Genomic DNA, 27612 nt, shown 5'->3' on the forward strand with positions numbered 1-27612 from the left:
AAATCAGGACATCTGGTCACCCTAGTACTTAGTGAAGAGTCCCACCAGAACTGCCAGTTTACTCTCACCAGGGCCTTCAGGCCTGTTTTGGGGGCCCTTTTTTGGGGCTTTTAAACTAGCTGTTTCTCCTTTCTGGGGCTTAGGCCACTCCAGCACTGGCTGGTGGGAGAACCCGGGCCTGCCCACTCCTCTAGGTCCCAACCTAGAGATTCTATAGATAGTGGCCACATGCTGCTTCCTTTACTTGGTTTTTGCTGGGCCTCTTCCCACCTGGCCTTTTCACCTCTGTCCATTACCTTCGGGCTAGAGCTCTCAGGTCCTTTCGCTCCCAGGTTTAGCAAATGCAGCACACTGAGCTCCTTTTGTCCAGAGCAAAGCACCCTTCTGCCCCTCTGGCCCCAGCTAGGAACTGACCTGCTCAGACCTGCAGCTCCTTTTATCTGAGTCTGCTGCGCTCTGATTGACTGCATTTGTGCAGCCTTTCTAGGCAGGCCTGGGGGACCCACCTTCACTGCTCCTTTCTTGAGGAGGGATGTAGTAGGACCTTAAGGCTTCTAGCAGGGCGCCTGGAAGGGCCAGGTACACCCAGTCACAATTATACTCTAGTGTTTTTTAGTAACTTTTCCTATTCTTTCTGGTCTGATTTATTTCTTGTTCTTCCCTTTTAACTCCTCGTTTCAGCATTATTTCTCTTTAAGGTCTAAATGTATTTGAACAAGGTGCTTCCCACTAGATGTACAGAATCATTTTCTTGACAGTGATACTCTCTGAGCTGCCTCCTTCACCTTCAGATCTTTCCTTTACTTTTGAAATGCAAAAAATGACATTTTTATAAGTTTAGATGGCAAAAAAAAGTACATAGATCTGCTTTCCACCCAAGTGGGCCTGCCTGACAACTCATTAACCTTCCAGCATTGACAGATATGCAACACTTTTCAAAGATGACCAATTTTTGACCAAGACTAAGAATAGCAAAATTCTTCTTTTCAAAGCAAAGGAATAACTTGCACTGACCAAACTGATGGTGTGTCCCCAGCCCTATGTGCACCTTCTCAATAAAACTTCTAGAATGTGTATCTTATGAGTTTCCTTGGCAACTGGCCACCATAACATTCCTGGCATGTGCCCAGCTTCACAAACCCTATGAATGCTGTGGGAGGTTTTTATATGGGTAAGTCTGTGCTGCCCAAGCCTTGAAAGCTATTGAAAAACTTGTAGGAAAGCAATTAATGAAGTGGCCCAGGAATACCTAAGAAGTGCGGCGAAATAACCACTCTCTAAGGAGACCTAGGCTACAAGAAGTGACCATAGCACACTGCATGGTAATTGTTCAACAAAACTTGCGTTGCAAAAGAAGGGTGAGGTGTTTAAAATAAGTTACTCAAAATGGCTAGTCAGAAGTGCAAGCAAGCTTTTTTTAAAAGAAAAATAGGGAAAATGTGGGGTTTTTTTTCTTTAGAAAATTATGAAGGTAGAGAATAAACTATTGAAAAGTCTCATTCTCTGGTAGTCACAAATACAGTCTCCAAATTATTAGCTTTTTTGAGAATCAAGCCACTTCCAAGAATGGGTTCTTTCAAGTTTTCTTAATCTTATGTTTATTTTGCTCTGTAACAAATCTTTCTAACAGCATGAACAAATCTCCTAACGTTCATTTATTTATATGCAATATGGTTGACTGTATATTCTATTTTTATTTCAAATTTCCTATTCTGTATGGTTTTGACTTTGTAAATAATGTTTAATAGAGCTAGATGCATCCAGTAGTTTTTTTGACAACAATGTATTTAAGGATGTTCCCTGTCAGGAGATTTCTGGAGGCCTTGTCTCCAAAAGAAAACCAGATGGCTATAGACAGAGTTATTTTGACGTGCTGGACAGAATGGAAAATGCTTGAACCAAAAGTGAGCAATACTGCCTAGAACAGAGGTTCTCAAACTGTGGTCCATGGATCACTGGTGGTCCACAAATTCCATTCAGGTGGTCCATGGATAGTTCCCTCTAAGGTGCACACCTGGGTGGCCGCACATGAGAGAATGAAGGGCCACCCACTGAATTAGTGGAGCCCCGCAGGCATGGCTCCACTAATTATGTGCCTGGACCCTGGAGAAGAGGCACATGTAAGGTGAGGTGGTGGCCTTGTGGGGAATAGGTGGGATGGGGCAGTGGGGTGGGAAGAAGGGATGGGGGGGGAATCTGGGATGTGCAGGGCTGCGGTGGCCAGAGAAAGAGGGGACTTTCCCCAGCTCCAGGGTTGTGGCTGCCAGGGAGAGATGGCCCTCCTTCCCAGCCACAGCCTGGGGCAGCTGTGGCAGGGAGAGACGCCCCCTCCTTCCCAGCCCCAGCTCAGGGTCTGCCGCGGCGCGGGGGGGAGGGAGTACATCCGTCGCATTAGAAAGGTAAAACTACTGATATGAAAATATGAGTTATGTGCTTTTATTCGTAGAACAAAAAATGTTAATTATTAAGGGGTTTTTTTGTACGGTGCTTTTATCCAAAGTGCTTTACAATAGTTAGATAATGGTACAAACAGCATATGGAAATATTATTAAGTGGTTCGCCAAGACCCTCAGCAATTTTCAAGTGGTCCGTGGAAAAAAAAAGTTTGAGAACCACTGGCCTAGAAGATGTAATTAGAGTAGCCTCAATGCTAAATTTATGTCAGAGCTTGCCAGGGCTGAGCTCCTGCACCTCTAGATTTGGAAGTTCATAGTGCTGGCATCTCTGGGCTTGCTGCATCAGTTACGATTGTAAAAAAAAATTGCTTGAGCCCCAACACCTCTTTCATTACAAATTAAGAATTGGTAGCCTGGTGTATATGGTGCTTCAACATAATCCCGTTGGTAGCCTCTACTGCCTGTGGTGATCCGCTTTTTTCCCTTGCCCCTCTTCCCCCCCCACAATTGAGAGTGCCTAAAGGGCAGGTGACAGTGAGAAAACTACCTCCTTTCCCTGAGGTTCAGTACTCACTGGTGTGCATGAGGTCTTGGTGGCACACGATGGCAGTATTTACAATTCCTTGTGTCAGGCTAGTGAATTTGACCCTACCAATGTTCATATTAAATCTAGCGTTCCTTAGGCGCCACTCAATCTTTTGTTCAACTGAAAAGTACTTAAAAGTAAGGCAAAACAAAATCACAGGCACACTTTATTAAGTGTGTATTTCATCTGAAATGTTGATTTCTTAAGAGGCATTATGTAAATCTGGATAAAGTATTCTGCTTATAGCTTGTTCTGTAGAATGTCGTCTTTTTGGGGGGGGGGGTCCTTAAAATGTTTGGAAGTTTTTCTAAACTTTGCTTTAATACAAGTATGCAGTGCATTTTTAGGGTTATTATTTAAACACTTCAGATTATTTTTATCGAGTGTGTGTATTGGAGTGATGGATCATTATGATGGCTTGATAACTTAGGTCATCAGCACTGCGATGCTTGTAAAAGCCAAAGAAGTAAGCAGTCAATACAAATGTAGAATTACCTCAGTAAGAACGGTACAACTTTCTCTTGTTGGGGTCTACTTTTGCCTTTTGTACATATCAGTTTAATTTCAGCATTCATTGGAACTATGTATGCACAAAAGGGCAAAATTGACCTCAGTTATGTGGGAGGGGTTTGTTTCTTAAAGCTCTATCTGCTGCTTTGTGTGCTTAAAATATGTTTAATGTTTTCATGAAAACAATGTGATAATTTAACTCAGTAAACAATTTTCTTGTATATTTAACTGTTGTAACAGTGCTCCTTTGCACATCTGAAGTGATATTGTGTCTGGCAGAAATAGGAGTTCTCTTGTTTGTCTCCCACCTCTTTATTCCTTACTGGCCTTTTTTTACCTCAGCTGAACAGACATAAAGACCCTCTCTTTCGTATTTGTTAATATTTCCTGATTTTATATTTTAGACCTAAGAACTGTTTTGACAGCGTTTAAGCTGTTCAACAAGAGACGCTCTAATGGATGACGGAGAATTTCCTACAAATGATTTACTGATAGACTCAAAGGACAGACTTCATGCTGGTGACAGTGTGGGAAATGTGGGAACTCGTTTGGCTTCTTCATCTGATGAAAATGAAAATCAACTTGATGGTGACAGGAGTGAGGTCCTGACCAGCAGTGACAGTGCAATGGGAATGCATGAGAAGGTTGAGCAGGACAATATCAATAACAATGAAAATCTGGACAGTGGAGACTGTACACCAAGCTGCAAAGAAGATGGGACTGAGAAGATCTCTGAAAGTTTCCGTATGGACATTCATCGAGAGGAAAAGCCTGTTCTAGAAAAATGGACAGATGGAAAAAGAAGACCAACTTGCAAAAAAGACTCTTTTAGAAAATCTACAGGTATTTTCAAAAATTATATATTCTTGTTTGTTTTGTTTTGAATAATGAAGCTCTAGTTCTATTCCATGAGTCAGTCACATTTACAACTAATGTATACGCTTGTTTTTAGTTGCAACAACTTTCAGTAAAATGGTATTACACCTCTACCCCAATGTGAATTAGGATATAATGTGGTAAAGCAGCGCTCCGGGGAGCGGGGCTACTTTACCTCGTTATATCCAAATTCGTGTTACCGCAAGTGGTTCCTCTATGTGCCCCCCCACCCCTTACTTGCTGCGGCCCCCCGCCCCAGCTCACCTCTGCCTCCTCCCACGAGTGCACCGCCGCTCTGCTTCTCTCCCCTCCCTCCCACCCTCCCAGGCTTGCCGCGCCCAGCAGCTGGTTTGCAGCAAGCCTTGGAGGGAGAGAGGGAGGTTAGAGAAGGGAATGGCGGCGGCACGCTCACGGGAGGAGGCGGAGTGGAGGTGAGCTGGGGCGGGGGGGCACGGGGAGGGCCGCAGCTAGTAACCAGGGTGGGGAGGGCGCAGAGGAACCGCTCCCCGCCCCAACTCAACTCCGCTCTGCCTCCGTCTCCTCCCCTGAACGTGCTGCCCTGTTCCGCTTCCCCCATCCCCCCCACCCCACTTCCTTCCTTCCAGGCTTCCCGCGCCAAACAGCTGATTGGTGCAGCAAGCCTGGAAGGGACGGGGAGAGAAGCAGAGCGGCGGTGGCGTGCTCAGGGGAGGAGGCGGAGGCAGAGCGGAGGTGAGCTGGGGCGGGGAGTGGTTCCTCTCCCTACCCTGATATAATGTAGTCTCACCTATAATACAGTAAGATTTTTTTGGTTCCCAAAGATCGCATTATATCGGGGTAGAGGTGTGTTTATTGACATGCTGACAATAGTAAACCAGATACAAAATACAGACTGTCCCTACCTTTAGACCTCAAAATCTAAACCAGTGAGAGACAGTAAACAGTACACACTGGTGAAATAAATGAATGGATAAATTACGAAGTGAATTTCTGCCTGAAGTCCAAATACAGAGAACATGTTTCTTGATTATTTGAGTATTCAAAAGCAAGATTTTGGTGTCCTATTAAGGCATCAACGTTTGAAAACTTGGCTTCTATCACAAAATATCTTGATCTTGGACTGCTATTACCAGAATTTACTTAAGTTTACCAAGCTTAATAAATACTTCTACTATGTACATCTTGAGTAACACACTGTCCATAAAATATGTGTAAAGCTGCTGCCAAGTTTTTAGATTGTATAATTCACTCTTCCAAATCTAACTTTAGATCTTTAAACTAAGTGGCTAAGGATAAATTTTAAAATAATTTTCTATTACATATTCTGCTTTTTTTAAATGTTCCTTCCCTTTGCGAAAATGTTTCTGTTGATATTGATTTTACCATGTCAGGTTTTATACTTTTTGTAGTGTTGCAAAATATACTGATGAATACAGTGCAATTTGTTTTAACCTCATTGGTATCTTGGAAGATTGTTTAAAAGTCATTAGGTAGGATTCAGCGATGCCCAGGCTGTTTTTTTTCTACAATTTTTTTTCTCTTTGTTGTTGAAATTTTTGGGCTCTCGGCTGAGAATTAACAGCTAAACTGACTAGCCGTGTACAGTAGCAGGCATTTTCAATGTCACTTTTTTCATCTTGCACTACCAAAGCTACCCACTAAATAATCATTTTGTTTTTCCCTAGAAATACATGTTTTCAAACCAAGGTTTTACAAACACATTCTGGTGGGTGGTTTTATAACACTTGATTTGCTGTGCCCGAGAATTGTTTCCAGTGTTTTGTAACGTTTTCCTTGAATGATTTTTCAAATAAACCAGATACGGTGGAGGAGAAAGGAAGCTGTGGTCAGCCTGTGAGATTGGGTGTGCATTTTGTTGAATTTTGGATTGTTTTCATATTGGTATCCTAATTCAAGGCCTAAGGAGATTTATGGTTTGGATAAATATCTAGAAGTTTGGATATTTATCTGAACTTATGGAAACTGCCCTATATGAAAGTCTGTGTTCCTCTCTCACTCCTATCCTCCCTCCCTATCCAAAGAAACACTCCAACAATAGCCTCTCACTACTTACAGTTGTTTCTTGGAGAAAAAGTCCGCCTCCATAGTGTTTGTGCCAGTTCATCTTCAGGAGGCTTCTCCAAGCATTTCTTAGTGGCAATGGGGCATCTCCCTTTCTTTTCTCTTGGGAGAGACATACCAAAGCTTGGATTTGAGATATTTTGGTTCAATAATACATCTGAAGACAAATGAGCACTAAATGCAAGCAGAAAAGAATATAATTTAAAACATGCATGCATTCAAAAGACTTGTGTCAGAGATAAGATTTTAAATCCATACAAGTGTAAACAAACCAGAAGCTGATGATTTTAGAATTAAGGTAACTTGAGTGTAGAGCAGGGATCGGCAACCTTTGGCACGGGCCGAGGGATGCACTGGCCTCTCCTTCCCACAGCCCCCATTGGCCTGGAACGGCGAACTGCAGCCAGGGGGAGCTGCGGTCGGCCGAACCTGTGGATGCGGCAGGTAAAAAAAAAATGGCCCGGCCTGCCAGGGGTTTTCTCTGATGAGCCGCGTGCCAAAGGTTACCTATCCCTGGTATAGAGTGTGTTTTGACAGATGGACTCTAGTGTTAACATTTTGATTTCATCCATATTTCTTTACAGAGATGTGGGCATTAATGATTCTGCCATGTATGACCCTAAGCAGATCAGTAGAGACTATAGGTCTCTGGGAGTGAGGGTGAAGGAGTCAGGGTCATAGGTGGTGGTCTTTTGCACCCTGCCAGCTGAGGGAAAGGGCCCAGGCAGGGACAGATGCATCGTGGAGATGAATGCATGGCTACACAGATGATGCCAACAAGAGTCCTGTGGCTTTCTTGATCATGGGATGCTGTTCTCTGAAGGAGGACTTCTGGGAAGAGATGGGGTCCATCTGATGAAGGGGAAGAGCATTTTGAGACACCAACTCACCAATCTAGTGCAGTGGGCTTTAAACTAGGTTCAAAGGGGACAGGTGACAAAAGCCCACAGGTAAGTATTTTTAAAAAAAAAAAAAAGTTGACCTTCACAGGGGGCTGAAAGTTGGGGATGAAATGGAAGATTAGAGTAGGGTGAATAGGAGCAACAAGAGGGAAAACATTGGGGGCATCTGCTCAACATTTTAGATGTTAGTACACAAATGTAAGGAATATGAGGTGTAGATGGAAGAACTGGAATTCTAAATTCACAAGCCAAATTATGACTTAATTGGCATCAGAGATTTGGTGCGATAAATCTCATGGCGGGAATATTGGCATAGAGGGGGATAGCTTGTTCAGGAAGGACTGGCAGGGAAAAAAGGAGCAGTTATTACATTATACATCAACAATATATACACTTGTTCTGAGGTCCAGGAGGAGGTGGGATGCAGCCCAGTTGAAAGTCTCTGGATGAAGACAGAAGGGGGAAAAAAGCAAGGGTGATGTCATGGTCGGGGTCTATTGTAGACCACCAAATCAGGAAGAGGAGGTGATGAGACATTTCTAGAACAAACAACAGAAGTATCCAAAACACAAGATGTGGTGGTAATGCAGGATTTCAAATACCCAGATATCTATTGGAAAAGTAACATGGGAAAACACAGTAAGTTCTTGGAATGTGTTGGGAACAACTTCTTGTTTCAGAAGGTGGGGGAAGTAAATGGGGAGGCAGCCATTTAAGACTTGATTCTGGCCAGCAAGGAGGAGTTGGTTACAAATCTAAAGATGGACAGCAGCTTTGGTGAAAGTGATTCTGAAATGAGAGATTTCATGATCTAAGAAAAGGAAGGAGTAAGAGGAGCAGAATGCAGACAGTGGACTTAAAAAGCAGAGTTTAACAAACTGAGAGAACTAGTAGATGCCATGGGAAGAAAACCTAAGAGAGGAAAAGGAATTCAAAAGAGTTGGCAGTTGTTGAAAACCAATATTTAGGGTACAACAGCAGACTATCCTGATGTGAAGAAACTAGTATGAGGCCAATGTGGCTGTAAAGAGCCCTTTAACTATTTGTTTATTTAGGAAATTTTAACAAGTTTACAAATCTTGGCTATCTAAATATCAGAGACAATACAACAATCATTACAACAGTGAGCTTTTGTTTAGAGAAACATTATACAGTAATATAATCATTAGACCCTCTCTTTCAGAGTAGCAGCCTGTTAGTCTGTATCCGCAAAAAGAAAAGGAGTACTTGTGGCACCTTAGAGACTAGCAAAATTATTTCAGCATAAGCTTTCATGAGCTACAGTTCACTTCATCAGGTGCATGTAGTGGAAAATACAGTGGGGAGATTTTATATACGCAGAGAACATGAAACAATGGGTGTTACCATACACACTGTAACGAGTGATCAGGTAAGGTGAGCTATTACGGGGAGGGGGGGGGAACCTTTTGTAGTGATAATCAAGGTTGGCCATTTCCAGCCAACGTGTGAGGAATGGGGGGGAGGAAATAAACATGGGGAAATAGTTTTACTTTGTGTAATGTACATCCACTCCCAGGGAGTTACCAAGATGCAGAGTGAGCATCTTTACATTATGCTGACATGTTGTTTATAGTGATTCTACTAAATTGAGGAAAGTCTCTGATTGTATACATTTAACAGATCAGGCACGGCTATCAAATGTTAATATTGAAAAAACATTAGAACATTAGATGGTTTTGCTTGGATTTTTTTTGCAGGTGAATATACTTTTCTGAGTATTGAGTAAAAGGTAACCCGATATCTCAACATCTATTTGTGCTCTTGACTGTTTTGCTGGGTACATCATTGTGGTGTTAACTTTTCCATAACAACCACCTCCCATATTTTTTTTTAACCATTCCTCTAGAGTTGGATTATTTTTCTTTCCAGTAGGAGGCTATCAGTACCCTAGCAACTACTAGCAGGTGTGAGATTAATTCTTCTTTTCCTTCTGTGTGACTGTTTCCCCGAGGAAGCCCCAAGAGGATTACCAAAGGATCATTTGGTAATAAATGTCCAATAATTTGTGATATTTAGTTACAAATTGCATCCCAATACACTCTAGTGACAGGACACATCCAACATATATGCATAAAATCTGCTGTTTCACCACAATTTTCCCACCATTTATCCCATTCAATCTCTATCTGTTTTAAACCTAATTGGTGTAAGGTACCATTGAAACGGTAACTGAAAGACATTTTCTTTTATTGTGCTACAGACTCTGGTTGCTGGTCCCCTTTTCCAGATCAAACCCCATTCCTGTGTGGTAATTTGTCTATCCAGATTCTTTTCCCAGTGTTTCATCTATGGACTTTTTTTTTTCCATTACAAAATTTGTCTGCAAAGATTGATGTAAATGAGTTATAATTTTTTGTTTCCAGACACCACCATCACTTCTGTGCATTAGCTTTCTTTCTAAAACAGCTTTTCTAGACAGTTAAGAAACATGCCCAACTTGAAAGTTTAAGTACTATCGGAGAGTGGGCCAGTAAAAGTTAGTTTTGATCTCTAAATAGGTTCGAAAAGTTTCTTTGCAGAATAGTTGGTCAACCATTTGTATTCCATGGCTCTCTCAATCTTTAAAGCTATCTGCTTTGTGACTTGGAATATGATCCAGATTATTTGCAGTGTGTGTTACTGGCAAAGAAAAATAACCTACTTTATCTCCAGTTCTATACCAAACCCATGAAGTAGCTTTTGCTAAAGGATGTGTATAAATTTCCAGAGGGTGGGTTTTGTTTTGTGTTTTTAATTATTTATTTATTAATCCTTGGGAGTCTAGTTTAGTAGAGACTCAGTGTTTGGTTGGGTTAGAGTACACGCAATCCACTACTGCTTTAAACTCGTCTTGTAGTACCATAAAATATTTGGAACAGTTAGTCCATAGTTCACTCTGGTAAATGGTTTCAGAGTAGCAGGGGTGTTAGTCTGTATCCACAAAAAGAAAAGGAGTACTTGTGGCACTTTAGAGACTAACAAATTTATTTGAGCATAAGCTTTCGTGAGCTACAGCTCACTTCATCAGATGCATGCAGTGGAAAATACAGTGGGGAGATTTTATATGCACAGAGAACATGAAACAATGAGTGTTACCATACACACTGTAACAAGAGTGATCAGGTAAGGTGAGCTATTACCAGCAGGAGAGTGGAGGGGAACCTTTTGTAGTGATAAGCCTTTTGCTCTGTCAGTCTGTTTCTTCCCTTCAGCAGGTGGGTACTGTAGTTGTAAGTGATAGAGATCTTGTAGGTGTTTGTCTCTGTCTGAGGGGTTGGAGCAAATGCAGTTGTATTGTAGAGCTCGGCAGTAGACAATGGATTGTGTGGTGTGGTCTGGATGAAAGCTGGAGGCATGTAGGTAAGCAGAGCGGTCAGTAGGTTTCTGGTATAGGGTGGTGGTTATGTGACCATCGCTTATTAGCACCATAGTGTCCAGGAAGTGGATCTCTTGTGTGGACTGGTCCAGGCTGAGGTTAATGGTGGGATGGAAATTGTTGAAATCATGGTGGAATTCCTCAAGGGCTTCTTTTCCATGGGTCCAGATGATGAAGATGTCATCAATGTAGCGCAAGTAGAGTAGGTGCATTAGGGGACGAGAGCTGAGGAAGCGTTCTAAGTCAGCCATAAAAATGCTGAAGTGAAGAAACAGATTGACAGAGCCAGAAGAGTACCCAGAAGTTACCTACTACCGGACAGGCCCAACAAAGAAAATAACAGAATGCCACTAGCCATCACCTTCAGCCCCCAACTAAAACCTCTTCAGCGCATCATCAAGGATCTACAACCTGTCCTGAAGGATGACCCATCACTCTCACAGATCTTGGGAGACAGGCCAGTTCTTGCTTACAGACATCCCCCCAACCTGAAGCAAATACTCACCAGCAACCACACGCCACGCGAGAAAAACGCTAACTCAGGAACCTATCGTTGCAACAAAGCCCATTGCCAACTGTGTCCACATATCTATTCAGGGGACATCATCATAGGGCCCCTAATCACATCAGCCATACTATCAGAGGCCCATTCACCTGCACATCTACTAATGTGATATATGCCATCATGTGCCAGCAATGCCCCTCTGCCATGCACATTGGCCAAACTGGACAGTCTCTACGTAAAAGAATAAATGGACACAAATCAGACGTCAAGAATTATAACATTCAGAAACCAGTTGGAGAACGCTTCAATCTCTTTGGTCACTCGATTACAGACCTAAAAGTGGCAATTCTTCAACAAAAAAACTTCAGAAACAGACTCCAACGAGAGACTGCTGAATTGGAATTAATTTGCAAACTGGATACAATTAACTTAGGCTTGAGTAAAGACTGGGAGTGGATGTGTCATTACACAAAGTAAAAATATTTCCCCATGTTTATTCTCCCCCCCTCCCCCCCCCCCCCCGTTCCTCACATGTTCTTGTCAATTGCTGGAAATGTCCTACCATGATTATCATGACAAAAGGTTCCCCCCCCCCCCCAATCTCCTGCTGGTAATAGCTAACCTTACCTGATCACTCTTGTTACAGTGTGTATGGTAACACCCATTTTTTCATGTTCTCTGTGTACATAAAATCTCCCCACTGTATTTTCCACTGCATGCATCGGATGAAGTGAGCTGTAGCTCATGAAAGCTTATGCTCTAATAAATTTGTTAGTCTCTAAGGTGCCACAAGTACTCCTTTTCTTTCTGTTAAATGGGTCTGTTCAAAGTATCTGCATTTACTCTTGGTCTTTTCTTATTCTGTATAGTTTTCCACATCAGGAACATTTTTATGACCTGAAAATACAACAGAAATCCTACCAAAAATGGAAACATAGAAAAATTGCTAAGAATGAGTACCAAAGAATAGCACAAGCATATAGAGATAAAATCAGAAAGTCTAAGGCATAACATGAGTTACAGCTAGCCATGGATATAAAAGGCAATAAGAAGAGGTTTTATAAATACGTTAGGAGCAAGACTCAGATGAAGGAAAGTGTAGGTCGCGACTTATCAGGGAAGGAGAGCTAATAATGGAGATGTTTAATACTTAATAAAAGAGCTGAGATGTTTAATGCCTCTTTTGCCTCAGTCTTCACTAAAAAATTAATTGTGACCTAGTGCTTAACACAGGAGTGGGCAAATTATGGCCCGCAGGCCTCTTCCGGCTCTCTTAATCCGGCCCTCGAGCTCCCACCATGGAGCGGGTTTGGGGGCTTGCCTTGCTCCGGCGTTCCAGCCAGGGGGCTTTCTGCGCGGCTCCCGGAAGCAATGGCATGTCTCCATTCCGGCTCCTATGTGTAGGGGCAGCCCGCCAAGGGGGCTCCACATGCACACTGCCCATGCCCCAAGTGCCACCCACTGCAGCTCCCATTAGCTGGCGCCTGCCGGAGGGGGGAATGTTGCTGCTTCCGGGAGCTGCTTGAGGTAAGCGCCACCCAGAGCCTGCACCCCTGACCCTCCCCCACCACCACACACGCCTCAACCCCCTGCCCCAGCCCTGATTCCCCTCCCGCCCTCTGAACCCCTCAATCCCAGCCCAGAGCACCCTCTTGCACCCCAAACCCCTCACCCCCAGCTCCACCCCAGAGCCCACACCCCCAGCCGGAGCCCTAACCCCCCCCGCTCGCACCTCAACCCCCTGCCACAGCCCGGAGCCCCCTCCCATACCCTGAACTCCTCATTTCTCGCCCCACCCCAGATCCCACACCCCCAGTTGGAGCCTGCACCCCAACCCCCAATTTTGTGAGTGTTCATGACTTGCCATACAATTTCCATACCCAGATGTGGCCCTCAGGCCAAAAAGTTTGCCCACCTCTGGCTTAACACAATTAATCTTAACAACAAGGGGAAAGAAACACAAATAAGAATAGGGAAAGAACAGGTTAAATAATATTTATAAAGTTAGATGTATTTTAGTCAGCAGGGCCTGACCCAATGTATCCTAAGAGTACTTAAGGAACTAGCTGAAGCAATCTCAGAAACATTAGTGATTATCTTCGATACCTCATGGAAGACAGGTGAAATCATAGAGAACTGAAGAAGAGCAAATATAGTATCTGTATTTAGAAGGAGACGAAAAAGGACCCAGGGAATTATAGACCAGTGAGCCTAACTGTGATACCTGGAAAGATACTAAAACAAATTATAAAACAATCAATTTGTATACACCTAAAGGATAATAGAGTGATAAGTAATAGCCATCATGGATTTGTCAAGAAGAAACCATAGAATCATAGAAATGTAAGGCTGGAAGGGACCTAGAAAAGTCATCAAGTCCAACTTCTTGCACTGAGGAAGGACCAAGTAAATCTAGACTACCTCTGCCAGATATTTGTCTAACCTGTTCTTAAAAACCTCAGATGATAGGGATTCCATAACCTCCCTTGGAAGCCTTATTTCAGTGCTTTAACTAACCTCATGTTTAAAAGTTTTTCCTTTTTAACCTAAATTTCTCTTGCTGCAGATTAAGCCCATTAGGTCTTGTCCTACCTCCAGTAGACATGGAGAACAATTGATCACCATCCTCTTATAACAGCCCTTAACATAGTTGAAGACTGTGAACAAGTCCCCCTCCTCAGTCGTCTTTTCTCAAGGCTAAACATGCCCACTTTTTTAAACCTTTCCTCATAGGTCAGGTTTTCTAAACCATTTATCATCTTTGTAGCTCTACTCTGGACTCTCTCCAGTTTGTTTATATCTTTCCTTAAGTGTGGTGCCCAGAACTGGACACAGCACTCCAGCTGAGGCCTCACATGTGCTGAATAGTAGGACGATTCTCTCCTGTGACTTGCATATGACACTCCTGTTAATACACCACAGAATGATATTTAACATGGGAGCATAATGCAGTAAAATTTTATTCCATGAGCAAATTAGTGATGGAAAGGTAAGGGAGCTGTCATTTGATTTGTAAAGATCTACAGAATCATAATTTCAATGGTATCACCCACTGCACTGTGGCAGTGAGAACTGGTTATCTCCTGGCTCCCAGCTCCAGGTCCTCTGGTTGCTGGAAATTTTGATAATACGTCGTCAGAAATGGGTCATGTTGAGTATCATTCAAAAGCCCTTTCTCCCATGAATACAATGGTACCAAATATGACAAACCTAGAACAGTTATATAGATATATTTTGGAGAACATGTTTACAAATTAATGTTTTTTAAATGGTCCTTTAACACAGGGATGCATTGCTTTGGTAATCCTAGGGAAGTTAGCCTGGACATCTCTGAGTGAAAACATTTATTTATCTAAGTCATCAGCAGTGTCATCTCTGTTTAGGGCACTGCTGCTAGACATGTCACACTGATCCTCATCCACACTGCACTCGCACATCCCCATACAAGACAGACTGCTGGCCAAACATTTGCAGGGTGGTGAGCATCTGGTGTTGGCATATAAGCATTTGATTAAATGAAGGATGGATTCAGGAGTGCATGTTACTTCAGATGTAAGTAGTGTGCTCTGTTCATCCTCCAAGACCCTTTGTGCTCAATAGGGGAGGGTAGTTTTGGATATGCTCATTCTTCCAGGAGCCATTCCATTGCTGGATAATAGCAGGTATAAATGCACCCCTTGTTGGTGGTAGTTTGTCTCCATTTTCTGCTTGAAAAACATCCACCAGTGTAGCTCTGCAAGTGTTATAATGTTGGTCTTCAAATGGTAAACTCAGAGTGTGAATGCCTCCAGTGAATTTATGACCTTATCAGTGACTGTCTCAGCCATTCTGAGCACCTACAGAGTGAGGAAAAAGTCTTCGGAGACTGAACCAAATGAGTTCCAGTCAGATAGTTTGGTCGTTCCAGCCAAAGTTTCAGTAGTGTCACATCCTGAAAGGACATGGAAACCTAGCAGTGTGGCAGATTTTAATAGACCAAGTGATCGGTACAAGTCTCTGACCCCTGTGGAGAACCACTGGATACCCCCATCCAGTTTGACAGTGAACCATTGATAATTACTCTTTGGGTATGATTAGGGCCCTACCCACAGTGCATTTTGGTGAATTTCACAGTCATAGGATTTTAAAAATCATAAATTTAATTATTTCAGATATTTAAATCTGAAAATTCATGGTGTTGTAACTCTAGGGGTCCTGACCCAAAAGGGGGTGGGTCACAAGGTTATTGTAGGGGTTTGCAGTTTTGTTGCCCTTACTTCGGCGCTGCTCATGGCGGTTTTGCTGCCTTCAGAGCTGGGCAGCTGGAGACCAGCAGCTGGTGGCTGGGAGCCCAGCTCGGAAGGCAGCACCATTGGTAACAGCAGTGCAGAAGTAAAGATGGCATGGTATGGTATTGCCACCTTTACTTGTGTGCTTCTGCCTTCAGAGCTGCGTCCTTGGCCAGCATCTGCCACTCTCCAGCCACCCAGCTCTGAAGGCACTGCAGAAGGAAGGGTGGCAATACCATTAATCCTCCTAAAATAACCTTGAGACCCTCCTCCCCGCAACTCCCTTTTGGGTCAGGGCCCCCAGTTTGAGAAATGCTGGTTTCCTCTGAAATCTGTATAGTTTCGGATAAAAGTACACAAAAGACCAGATTTCATGGTCCGGGACGCGTTTTTCACGGCGTGAATTTGGTAGGGCCCCAAGTATGATCTTTCAACCAGTTGTGCATCCACCTTATAGTAATTTAATCTAGACCATATTTCCCTAGTTTGCTTATGAGGACAACTTATGGGACTGTGTCATGGGGTTTCTACTCACTGCAGCTGTTCTGGGAATTAGCTCTCTTCCGGGCCCAATGCCTTCATTTGTAGTCTCCCTCAGGAGCTGCAGCTTCCTCTTCATGACTTGGCCCTCTGGCCAGGTCACTGGATGGTTTCCCCTTCTAGGGTATAGGGTCTCACTGTACTTGCTGTCCAGGCTATGCCACTTTACAAACCCATGTCTAAATTTATTATCTGCTATCTTCTCCATATACTTTTTGGAATTGCTATTGTCTGGATTTATTCCCGCTACTTCATGACTTACCACGTTCACAGGGTAAAATCCTGACCCTATTGATGTCAATGTGAGCTTTGACATTGACTTCAATGGGGAAAAGATTTCACCCAAAGACTATGAAAACAAAAGGTCCTGTGAAAATCCATATTGACATTTCAAGTAGTGTATCATTAGAGAGACATAGGAAGAATTACAAGGGGAATGTTACAGCATGCTCTGATTTGCTTCTGTTTCAGTACTATGGCATGTTATAAAAACTTGGGAATTTCTCAGAAAAGCAAATAAATGAATGCTTAGGAAACTGGCTCTGTGACCGTCAAGATTTGGAAGATTGGATATTGGGTGATAACTGCAAAGAAAATATGATTTCTTTCGTTCTCTTCAAAGTTTGCTCAGTGCAGAGTTCCAGAGATTTCACATGAGAAGTGTATCTGTACGTGGAAACTCTAGGTTATATTTGAAATAGGGCTGCTGATTAATCGCAGTTAACTCACACGATTAACTCAAAATTAATCACGATTAATCGCAGTTATAATCGCACTGTTAAACAATAGAATACCAATTGAAATTTATTAAATATTTTCGATGTTTTTCTGCATTTTCATATATACTGGCTTCTGTGTTATAATTGAAATCAAAGTGGATATTTTTGATTATAAATATTTGCACTGTAAAAATGATAAAAGAAATATTTTTCAATTTATCTCATACAAGCACTGTAGTGCAATGTTTGTCATGAAAGTTCAACTTACAATTGTAGATTTTTTTTGTTACATAACTGCACTCAAAAACAAAACAATGTAAAACTTCAGAGCCTACTAGTCCACTCAGTCCTACTTCTTGTTCAGCCAATCGCTAAGACAAATAAATTTGTTTACATTTACAGGAGATAATGCTGCCTGCTTCTTATTTACAATGTCACCTGAAAGTGAGAACAGGTGTTTGCATGGCACTTTGGTAGCTGATGTTGCAAGGTATTTACATGCCAGCAGGGGTAAAAGTGAGCCGGTATGGGCTGGTACGGCGTACCTGTAAGGAGGCAGTACTGGCCCGCGGCAGCACTTTAACGTCCCTTCCCCTTTTGCCTCCCCCATCAGCGGCCCAGGGCAAAAGGGCAGCTGCCCTGGGGGTGGTGATTTAAAAGGGCTTGGGGTTCCCAGCTGCTGCCACTGCTACTGCAGCAGTGGCCAGAGTCTCGGGCCCTTTTAAATTGCTGCTGGAGCCCCCGGCGGCAGGGCCCAGGCACCACGGAGGGGCTGGTGGGGGGGGCTGACCCCACCCCTGCCCCTTCCATCCGAAGCAGTGGCCCTCGTACCGGTAAGAATCTATTATTACTTTCACTGCTGCATGCCAAATATGCTAAACATTCATATGCCCCTTCAAGCTTCAGCCACCATTCCATGCTTCCCTGCTGATGATGCTCGTTAAAAAAATAATGCATTAATTAATTTTGTGATTGAGCTCCTTGTGAGAGAATTGTATGTCTCCTGTTCTGTTTTACCTGCATTCTGCCATGTATTTCATGTTATAGCAGTCTCGGATGATGACCCAGCACATGTTTATTTTAAGAACACTTTCACAACAGATTTGACAAAACGCAAAGAAGGTACCAATGTGCGATTTCTAAAAATAGCTACAGCACTCAACCCAAGGTTTTAAGAATCTGAAATGCCATTCAAAATCTGAGGGACGAGATGTGGAGCATGCTTTCAGAAGTCTTAAAAGAGCAACACTCAGATACGGAAACTACAGAACCCGAACCACCAAAAAAGAAAATGAACCTTCTGCTGGTGGCATCTGATTCAGATGATGAAAATGAACATGCGTTGGTCTACTCTGGTTTCGATTGCTTTCGAGCAGAACCCATCTTCAGCATGGGGCTGTGTCATGTCCTCTGGAATGGTGGTTGAGGTATGAAGGGACATATGAATCTTTAGCGGATCTGGCACACAAATATCTTGTGACGCCGGCTACAACAGTGCCACGCGAACGCTTGTCTTACTGTAGACAAGAAACGGGCAGCATTATCTCCTGCAAATTGCAACCAAACTTGTTTGTCTGAGCAATTGGCTGAAGTAGGACTGAGTGAACTTTTAGCCTCTAAAGTTTTACATTGTTTTATTTTGGAATGCAGTTAATTTTGTACATAATTATACATTTATAAGTTCAACTTTCATGATAAAGAGTGCACTATAGTACTTGTATTAGGTGAATTGAAAAATACTATTTCTTTTGTTTTTTACAGTGCAAATATTTGTAATAAAAAATATAAAGTGAGCACTGTACACTGTATTCTGTGTTGTAATTGAAATCAATATATTTGAAAATGTAGAAAACATCCAAAAATATTTAAATAAATAGTATTCTATTATTGTTTAACAGCATGATTAATTGCGATTCATTTTTTTAATTGCTTGACCGCCCTAAAACAAATACAAGCCCTGAATGACTGAAAGTGTTCAGATGGTCAATTAAGATCACCCAAATAACTAATTCTGTCCCCTGACACCATTCTGAGAACAACCAGAAAATCTGAGGTAGCTTTATCCTTCTATCACACAAGTTAATGAAAAGTAAAAGGGAAGTATTAACACTTTTTGTGGTCGCTAATGAACTTAATTTGTGTATGGATGGATAAAATAGTTCGTGTTTCGGGTGGTCGTTCGATTACATGATTGTGTGTGTGTGTGCTTGCAAAATGGATCCTTTATACCTGGAAATTTCATGATTTTTAAATTTTTGTGTTTAAGAAAATGGTAATGTTCATTTAAGGCAGGGGTTCTCAACCTTTTTCTTTGAGTCCCTCCCCCGCCCCTTCCCCATGCTATGAAAACTCCATGGCCCACCTGTGCCAAAACAACTGTTTTTCTGCATATAAAAGCCAGGGCTGGCATTAGGGGGTAGCAAGCAGGGCAATTACCTGGGGCCTCATGCCATAGGGGGATGTCCAAAGCTAAGTTGCTCAGGCTTCGGTGTTAGCCCCATGCGGTGGGGTTTGGGGCCCCAGGCTTCAACCCCATGCGGTGGGGCTTCATCTTTCTTTCCTGGGCCCCAGCATGTTGAATGCTGGCCCTGCTTGGCGGACCCCCTGAACCAGCTCACAGACCCCTAGTTGAGAACCACTGATTTAAGGGACCTTCGGCTGAAATAACTGATAGATTCTTTCAGCCTTCATTCTTAATTAACAAAGTTTACTTTGTCTGGGATTTTCCCTACGTTTATAAAAATATTTAAGAATTTTGTAGTAACAGAACTCCTTGCAGATACTTGCATAATGACAGGTTTCAGAGTAGCAGCCGTGTTAGTCTGTATTCGCAAAAAGAAAAGGAGTACTTGTGGAACCTTAGAGACTAACAAATTTTTTGAGCATAAGCTTTCGTGAGCTACAGCTCAATGCATCCAATGAAGTGAGCTGTAGCTCACGAAAGCTTATGCTCAAATAAATTTGTTAGTCTCTAAGGTGCCACAAGTACTCCTTTTCTTCTTGCAGATGCTGTGAGCTGTTCAGATACTGAGACATTGTCAGCTGCAGAGCATGCTGTTCCTTCCCAAACAGCCTTCTGTCCTCATATCTAGAGAGAGAATATTTAGGCAATTCTCTCATAAATTTTTTAAAATAAATTCATTTACCCCATGTTCCTTTCTTTTAAGTCTGTTGACAGGGTAAACACATTGAGCAGTAATCTAGGATATGTTACCAACAGGTTTATTATTTACTATTATTAATCATTTGTTTATGCTGTGATGTACTTCAAGCATTCCAACATTCCAGAAAGAATGATTTGTGGGGGGGACCTTGTCCCAGGGAGCATGCAGTCAAAGGATAAACAGAGCTTACCTTACCATTTTAGACAGAGGTTAAATTTTGGTAGCTTACCTCTAAAGTTGAATCAGATGAAATTCTCAGTGAAAAAAATGTGGAATACTAAGAATCATCAAGGTTGTTTCTGCTTGTCTTCCTCTTTCCCTGGGATTGTCCACCTAAGCTTCTCTCTGTTTTTCTTCCCATCATCCTATGGTTCGTTTCCTCACCTTTCTGTATTTTTCTCTCTCTTTTTCTGGCTTTGTTTTTTCCAGTTTCTGGGTTTTTCTGACTTTTCTTTTTGAGGCCAATGGCAGATAATAAAGGTGTACTCAAGCACAGCAGTGATTTACATTTGGATCCAGACCAGGTTTGGAAAAATCTTATTGCAGAAAAGTTGGAAAAAGTAGAAGTGCTATGTGGGCAAGTGTCTGTATAAAGGCAACAGGGGAGGTTGGTGTGGGCTGAGTGACATGAGACGCAGCAATGAGCTGCCAATCAAATAAGAGGTTGGGAGGGACTTGGTAAAAGTGAAATAAGGTTAGCTGAACTGCATCAGGCTAAGGGGATGAGTAGGAGTTGAGCAGAGCAGCAGAATTGAATTGCTGTGAGAGGAGAGGACAGGGGAATGGGAGGAGGAGGAGGACAGGCTTAACACAGCAGTAGAACTAATCTGCCTGTCAGGGTAAGCAATGGACTGATGTCAGTAACGCAAGTAGTGCCTTGTGAGAAGCTAGTGGGACCATGGAGAAATGCACTGCATATCATGCTTAAGGTTAAACCATACTTTGAATGTGGTATCTCTTTATGCTTTGGTCAAAGGTATTTGATGGCTGGGGACTGAGCTTTTTGACTACCTCAAGTACTTCAGAAGAAATTATTTTTTTTGGTCAGAAAACGAAGAAACAGCTTGATTTTCCAGCCAAGCTAGAGTAGGTTGTGTAGTTAAACTAAAATGTGATATGCAGCTGCTGCAAAGCAGTTTGATTTGATTTTGGGAGGGAAATGGCTTCTCTTTAATACTTTGTCTACCACCTTTTCCAGCTGCAAATTTAGCTGCTACTTCAGTGGGCAAGCAGTTGTGTTTGCAATTCATTCCATGACATAAACTATTTTAGATCCTTTTGTATAAAATCTACATACTCACAAACTTGACTGATGTAAAATAAATATTTGAACAATGTATGGAATACATGAAAGCATCCTATTGGAGGTTGTGGGGCGGTAAAAAATATCCAGCAGCCTGAATCAGCAGAGGTAATACTGCCTCTGTGCCAAGTAAGCATAACAAACAAGGCACAGAACAAAATAATTAAAAAGTGAAATAATTTTTGATCCTCACAGCATGAGAGCCCAGTATAAGCCAGCCATACTACGGAAACAATGTAGGGTGACCAGATAACAAAGGTGAAAAATCAGGACAGGGGTTGGGGGGTAATTGGCACCTATATAAGACAAAGCCCCAAATACTGGGACTATGCCTATAAAATTGGGACATCTGATCACCCTAAAACAATCTGAAGAAAACATATTCTTAAGTATTTAAATAAAATGCTTTAAAATAATGTTTAAACGGTCGTGGAAAAGACAAATATTGAGTCAGGATGGAAACTAGTTTAAAATCTCAGACACTGGGCTATGGAATCCCATAGAAATTGCAATATGTCTACAGCAGATAACGTAGAACACATAATCTTAATTAAAACTTCCATTTCAAACAGTTTTCTTGTGAAAAGTGGCTCTTACTTGATTAGTACTCTGGATCTTGCACCAAGCTAAAAAGTGCAGGTTTAGAGGTTTTTTCACTGAATGATAACGATAGTAAATTTGAACGAGAGCGAAAATATTAAAAGGATTATATTTACTGAAGGCAAAATGATGCCTTGTGTTGTATGAGGAATAAGGTGGGAGGTAGAGGAGGAGTGAAGGAGCACCTTCCATGGCATCTCTGTACAGTCACGCTTACTGTTTGTGAGCGCTTGGAAAAGGGGCCTAGCTAACATGACTGCCACTGCTCCACCAAAGTAGCAACATCTCTAAAAGGTCCCAAGGCCCAGTTCATTTATTCCAGTGTGTAAAGCACATGCTAGCTAGGGATGCATATTGTTCCCAGAAAGTAAGGGGAAATTAAATAATAAAGAGAGAACTGCAGAGCTTCAAGACAAACTTGTGGTGTACAGAATACTGCAGGACCTGAGAAATCTTGTTTCTCATCTTTTTTCTCCTCAACTTTTTTCTTTTCAGAGGGGCAAATTCCTGTGACTCCTCCTAAAGTTTTATAATGCTTAGTATTTATAGTTAGTGTTCAAAGTGTCATCACTGTGGTGTAAATATAAAAGAGCAAGCCTTTAGAGCAGGCGTGGCCAACCTGTGGCTCTGAAGCCACATGCGGCTGTTCAGAAGTTAATATGCGACTCCTTGTATAGGCACCGGCTCCAACTTTCCAATGTGCTGGGGGGGTCTCCCTGGTTCTGCCACAGGCCTTGCCCCCATTCCACCCCTTCCCATCCCCTCCCCTGAGCCTGCCCTGCCCTCACTCCTTCCCCCTCCCCTCCAGAGCCTCCTGCACGCCACAAAACAGCTAATCAAAACAGCTGATTGGGAGGTGCAGGCAGGGAGAGGTAAGGCGCTGATCGGTGGGGCTACTGGTGGGTGGGAGGCCCTGGGAGTGCGGGGGAGGGGGGAGCTGATGGGGGGCTGCCGATGTATTACTGTGACTCTTTGGCAATGTACGTTGGTAAATTCTGCCTCCTTTGCACCTTGTCCACCCCTGCTGTAGCGTATGGTTGATTTCACAGGTTCTGGTGCACAAGGTGTGCAAGTCTGCTACATTTTAAAAATGCAGTTCTACTCTGAAAAGTAGCAATATAAGTATTCAGAGTCATAGCTGCTTATTTTATTTAATATATTTTTAAAACTTGCTATTTCTGCTAGCTCTGAAGAACCAACACAGTTACAGTCGTGTGAGCTGGATTCTGTTGCTTCCTGTATATCAACAGAATTGTTTACTAAGGGTTCTACAAACTCAGTGACAACTACAGGTTGCTCATGTGTCACTAAGGTTAGAATTTGGCTTGCAGAACCTATATTGCTGATAACAATGCATGCAGGGTTGTCAGTTAGAAAAAGAAGCATCTTTTTTCTTTTAATTCAAGCACATTTGATCTGAAAATCACTGAGGCATAAACATGGAACTCCTTGATGTCACTCGTGCGGTCCCTTTTTAGTAAAGAACAACTCATTGAAAATGACAATGAAATAAAAGGAATTCTTTAAACTTAAGGATTTTACAATAATTCATCTACCTGTATCTGTGTTCAGTATTGCGGTTATAGTAATCACTATGCTCTGGCATATCAGTTCAAGGGCTGACACTTTGTTTTCAACCACTAGTTCATGATAATATCAAGTCCTGGACCTTAGACTGGTGTAATTTTCATTCCCTGTATTGAAATTAATCCTCTTATATGTGAAGATATTTATTGTATATTAAAGTATTATTAAATTTTCACTGTAATTTGTCAAATTCTCATTTAATATTCATGGCATCACCTTGTAAGGTGAAAAATCAAGTTTATGGATAGTGAAATTGAGATCTATGCAATTTTTAATCAATTTCCATTTCTGTTTCTTCTCAAACATGAAAGGGAAACTGCCCTGAGGCTGATTCCAGAGTGTTATTGACAGTGATGAAATTGGGAGGACAATGATGTCTGACATTGAAGTGTGTTGCGGCAAATTTATCATTATCTGTATCTAAAGTGGCATCAAATATAAAGAATATATATTCTGGACCTCATAATCTGTCAGAGGGATGTACAGTGTTCATTTTGTTTATCAGGAAAAGCTTTAACTCAATTATTTTATGTCACATGATTCTATAAGTACTGTATGTTCTCTCCTCATACCAGGGACCCCCAAGCTTTTCTGGGAGTCTCCCCTCATCTCTCCCATTCACCCCAACCACTGTGTTCCCAAATGTCATGATTTGTTCCTCTTGCTTGGAAGAGCTAGATAGCTGAGCGTATGTCTACACTGCAATTAGACACCCACAGCTGGTCCATGCCAGCTGACGCAGGCTGGTGGGGCTCAGGCTAAGGGGCTGTTTAACTGCGGTGTAGACATTCAGGCTCGGGCTGCAGCACACGATCTGGGACCCTCCTATCTCTGTGATCTCCATAACAAAATTGTATCCTTGGTCATGGCAAATCTCATCACTTTTCACTTACAAGAAAATGGTGATATCCTGAGCATCAGGTTGCTGCTTTCACCAATCTGATAGTGGGGAAACACCTTTCTGGATGGTGGTGGGGAGGAAGAAATGAAAACCCTACAATATATGTAACTAAAAAATCTGTTCCCATTCTTCCACACATTCACTTGTTTGGGTGGGGTATCCATGTTTCCCTACCCTTTATATGTTTGTGACTTTAGAGTGTAAACTCTTCAGCAATTGTCTCTCTTCTGTGTTTGTACAGCACCCAGCACAATGGGGCCCCAATCCTTTAGGTACCTGCATATATAAATACTTACCTCTACTAATACTAAATTCATACATCAATGTTTGATCATCACTAAGAACTGTAGTGTTGATAATCAGCTTTCATGTTTTACAACAGTTAGAATGAGAAACAGCCCCGTAGTGAATACAATAGTGAAAAATTAAAAGTATTATGAGCTAGCTATCATTACACAGAATCATGACATTGGATTATATCTTCTCACTTTCCAGAAGCTTCTTGATTCTGTCAAACCAAGTCTTCCCTAACAGTTCACAGCTCCATGTACTTTGCCCCTCTTGTTAATATCCAGTGAGAGTCGGTTCCACCCACTAATCTTTCCAGTAGGAGGAATATTAATGTAAATACTTCAAAGCGACAGTTTTTAAAAAATGAACAAAAAATTCACAAGAAATACAAAACAAACAAAATCCTGTTTGTTTTTTTCACAACCCTCCTTAGGGTGGGGAGACAGGATTTTGAGGAGAAAAAGTCAAAGGTGCAGAAGAAGTGGTGAGGGAAAGAGCAAGACTTAATCAAATAAGCAAAGTGGAGTTGTTTAGCGAGGAAGACTACAGAGCATGAGAAGAAATGTGTAGCGAGAAATTTGATGTGGTCCTTGGACTTCCTTTAGATGCATTCAGTGGTAGAGTGGGAATAACACAAGTGAATGCAAGGAGTGAGCTAGGACTGGGAGGTTGAGAGTAGAGGCCCTGAAGTTGATTAAGGTGAAGATTGCAAGTGCAGATGTAGGAGTTCGGGACATTTGAGAGGCTGATGGCTTAGAGGTCATAAAAAGATCATGAGAGGGTGGAGGACAACTGAGGGAAATGCAGTGCTGAAGGAAATGAGATGGTTTTCTGAAAGGGAATTAGGCAAGCAAGAGCACAAATTTGGGTCAAGATCAGACCAAGACTGACTATAATGGTGGATGGGGGAGTCAAATCACAGCTGCAGGTGATGAGATGGTAATGATTCCTAGTGTTTTCTAACTTGGACCAGATTTAAATTGATCCTTAAAGACTCAGGTAATGACATGCAATCTTCTAGGCAATCCACTTGTAAAGCAAAATATTCCTCTTAAACTAAATCCTCTAGATGAGTTTCATCTCAGTTTTTAATGTCATAAAAATAAGATCTGGCTGTAGCAACAGCCATAATTGTTATTTCACAAGATAGGAATTCTTCATTGTATTATGTTAGCTATTTATTTACACTGGAAATGTATACTGATAAAGGCAGCTGTAAAATATTTTATCAACTATAGTGTGAACAACTAAATCTAACAAGTAGATACTGTATTAAGACAACACTTATAATAATCTGTTTGCAAATAATACAGATGATTTTTATTGATATTAAATCAGTAAGTACATCAGTAAGTTCCAGAGTTAACTTGGATAATGTAGGTAGTCCTCATAGCCTGAAACAAATTTTGAAAGAAGCTGTAAGGATAGAGGAACCTATTGAATATGTAACATGGCAGCAGCAGTACACACCAAAAACTGAGCGTAAGAGATGATGTATTTGTGGAGAGCAGATGTGTCAAGTGAAACTTAGTGTTTTTAAAATAGTAGAAAGATATATTGAAACTAAATAATTTGGAACAGTCATCTGACCATTTGAATCCTCTGCACCAGACCTCTAGAGAAATCTCAGTCAATTTAATTAGTAAGTCATTATTCCTCTAGAAGTCTGTCATAAAAATAAAGGGAAGGGTAAAACCCCTTTAAAATCCCTCCTGGCCAGAGGAAAAATCCTCTCACCTGTAAAGGGTTAAGAAGCTAAAGGTAACCTCGCTGGCACCTGACCAAAATGACCAATGAGGAGACAAGATACTTTCAAAAGCTGGGAGGAGGGAGAAAAACAAAGGGTCTGTGTCTGTCTGTGTGATGCTTTTGCCGGAGACAGAACAGGAATGGAGTCTTAGAACTTAGTAAGTAATCTAGCTAGGTATGTGTTAGATTATGATTTCTTGAAATGGCTGAGAAAATAGCTGTGCTGAATAGAATGAATATTCCTGTCTGTGTGTCTTTTTTGTAACTTAAGGTTTTGCCAAGAGGGATTCTCTATGTTTTGAATCTAATTACCCTGAAAGGTATTCACCATCCTGATTTTACAGAGGTGATTCTTTTTTTTTACTTCTACTAAAAGTCATCTTGTAAGGAAACTGAATGCTTTTTCATTGTTCTAAGATCCAAGGGTTTGGGTCTGTGGTCACCTATGCAAATTGGTGAGGATTTTTACCAAACCTTCCCCAGGAAGTGGGGTGTAAGGGTTGGGAGGATTTTGGGGGGAAAGACGTGTCCAAACTCCGTTTTTTCAGGAACCCAGTTAGAGTTTGGTGGTGGCAGTGGTTATTTCAAGGACAAAGGATAAAATTAATTTGTACCTTGGGGAAGTTTTAACCTAAGCTGGTAAAAGTAAGCTTCGGGGGTTTTCATGCAGATCCGCACATCTGTACCCTAGAGTTCAGAGTGGAGAAGGAACCTTGACAAAGTCGTACAAGATCGAGAATAGTACTAGAGCCCTGCTGTTTGGTTTGTCTGAATGTGCAGGATCCTGAAGAGTTTTTTTATGAGAGTTCCAAGCCATGTCATAGACCTATCCGGGGGTGTTTTTGGGAGCCCATGACACAAAGTCCTATAATTGGTACAAGTTCACCACATTTGTTTCAATAACCAGCAATGTACATATGATTATAATAGGTCTGTTGTGCTGGGGTGTTTCATGAGATCTTTCTAGGGAGAAGCCAGATCTGAGTATGTTTCTTTGGCATGATTGCACTGGGTCATGGAGTCTGTCGCTAAACCGAGGAGCACTTGCTTCTTTATCTAAATGGCTCTAGCTCTGCATATAACAACTACTTTTTACAGTACATTAATCTTACTATTTTTTTTTCACTTTTGGTCAGATAAAGTGAAATACATGTGGGTTTCATTTTCCTGTGAGGTTTTTCGGCTCTGCATTTGCTCTGATTCCAGAGAGCAGAATGAGTGCAGTTCATTTAATTTCAGTCAGCAGCCTAGATTTGAACTGGAAAGAACAGATATTAA

General features: G+C 41.8%; 1 protein-coding gene across 6 annotated transcripts in view; it reads left to right on the plus strand.

Annotated features, from left to right (window-relative positions):
• Nucleotides 1–27612, plus strand: part of CNST (consortin, connexin sorting protein) — a 100203-nt gene that overhangs the window by 14849 nt on the left and 57742 nt on the right. For all 6 annotated transcript variants that reach the window (XM_048843669.2, XM_048843667.2, XM_048843670.2 and 3 more), the window contains one exon: nt 3897–4335. In XM_048843669.2, coding sequence (XP_048699626.2) covers nt 3948–4335 — 388 coding nt within the window. In that variant the 5' untranslated portion in view covers nt 3897–3947. The remainder of the gene's footprint in view (nt 1–3896; nt 4336–27612) is intronic.

The sequence above is a fragment of the Caretta caretta genome, chromosome 3 (assembly GCF_965140235.1).
Source record: "Caretta caretta isolate rCarCar2 chromosome 3, rCarCar1.hap1, whole genome shotgun sequence".
In the NCBI taxonomy this organism is placed as follows: Eukaryota; Metazoa; Chordata; order Testudines; family Cheloniidae; genus Caretta; species Caretta caretta.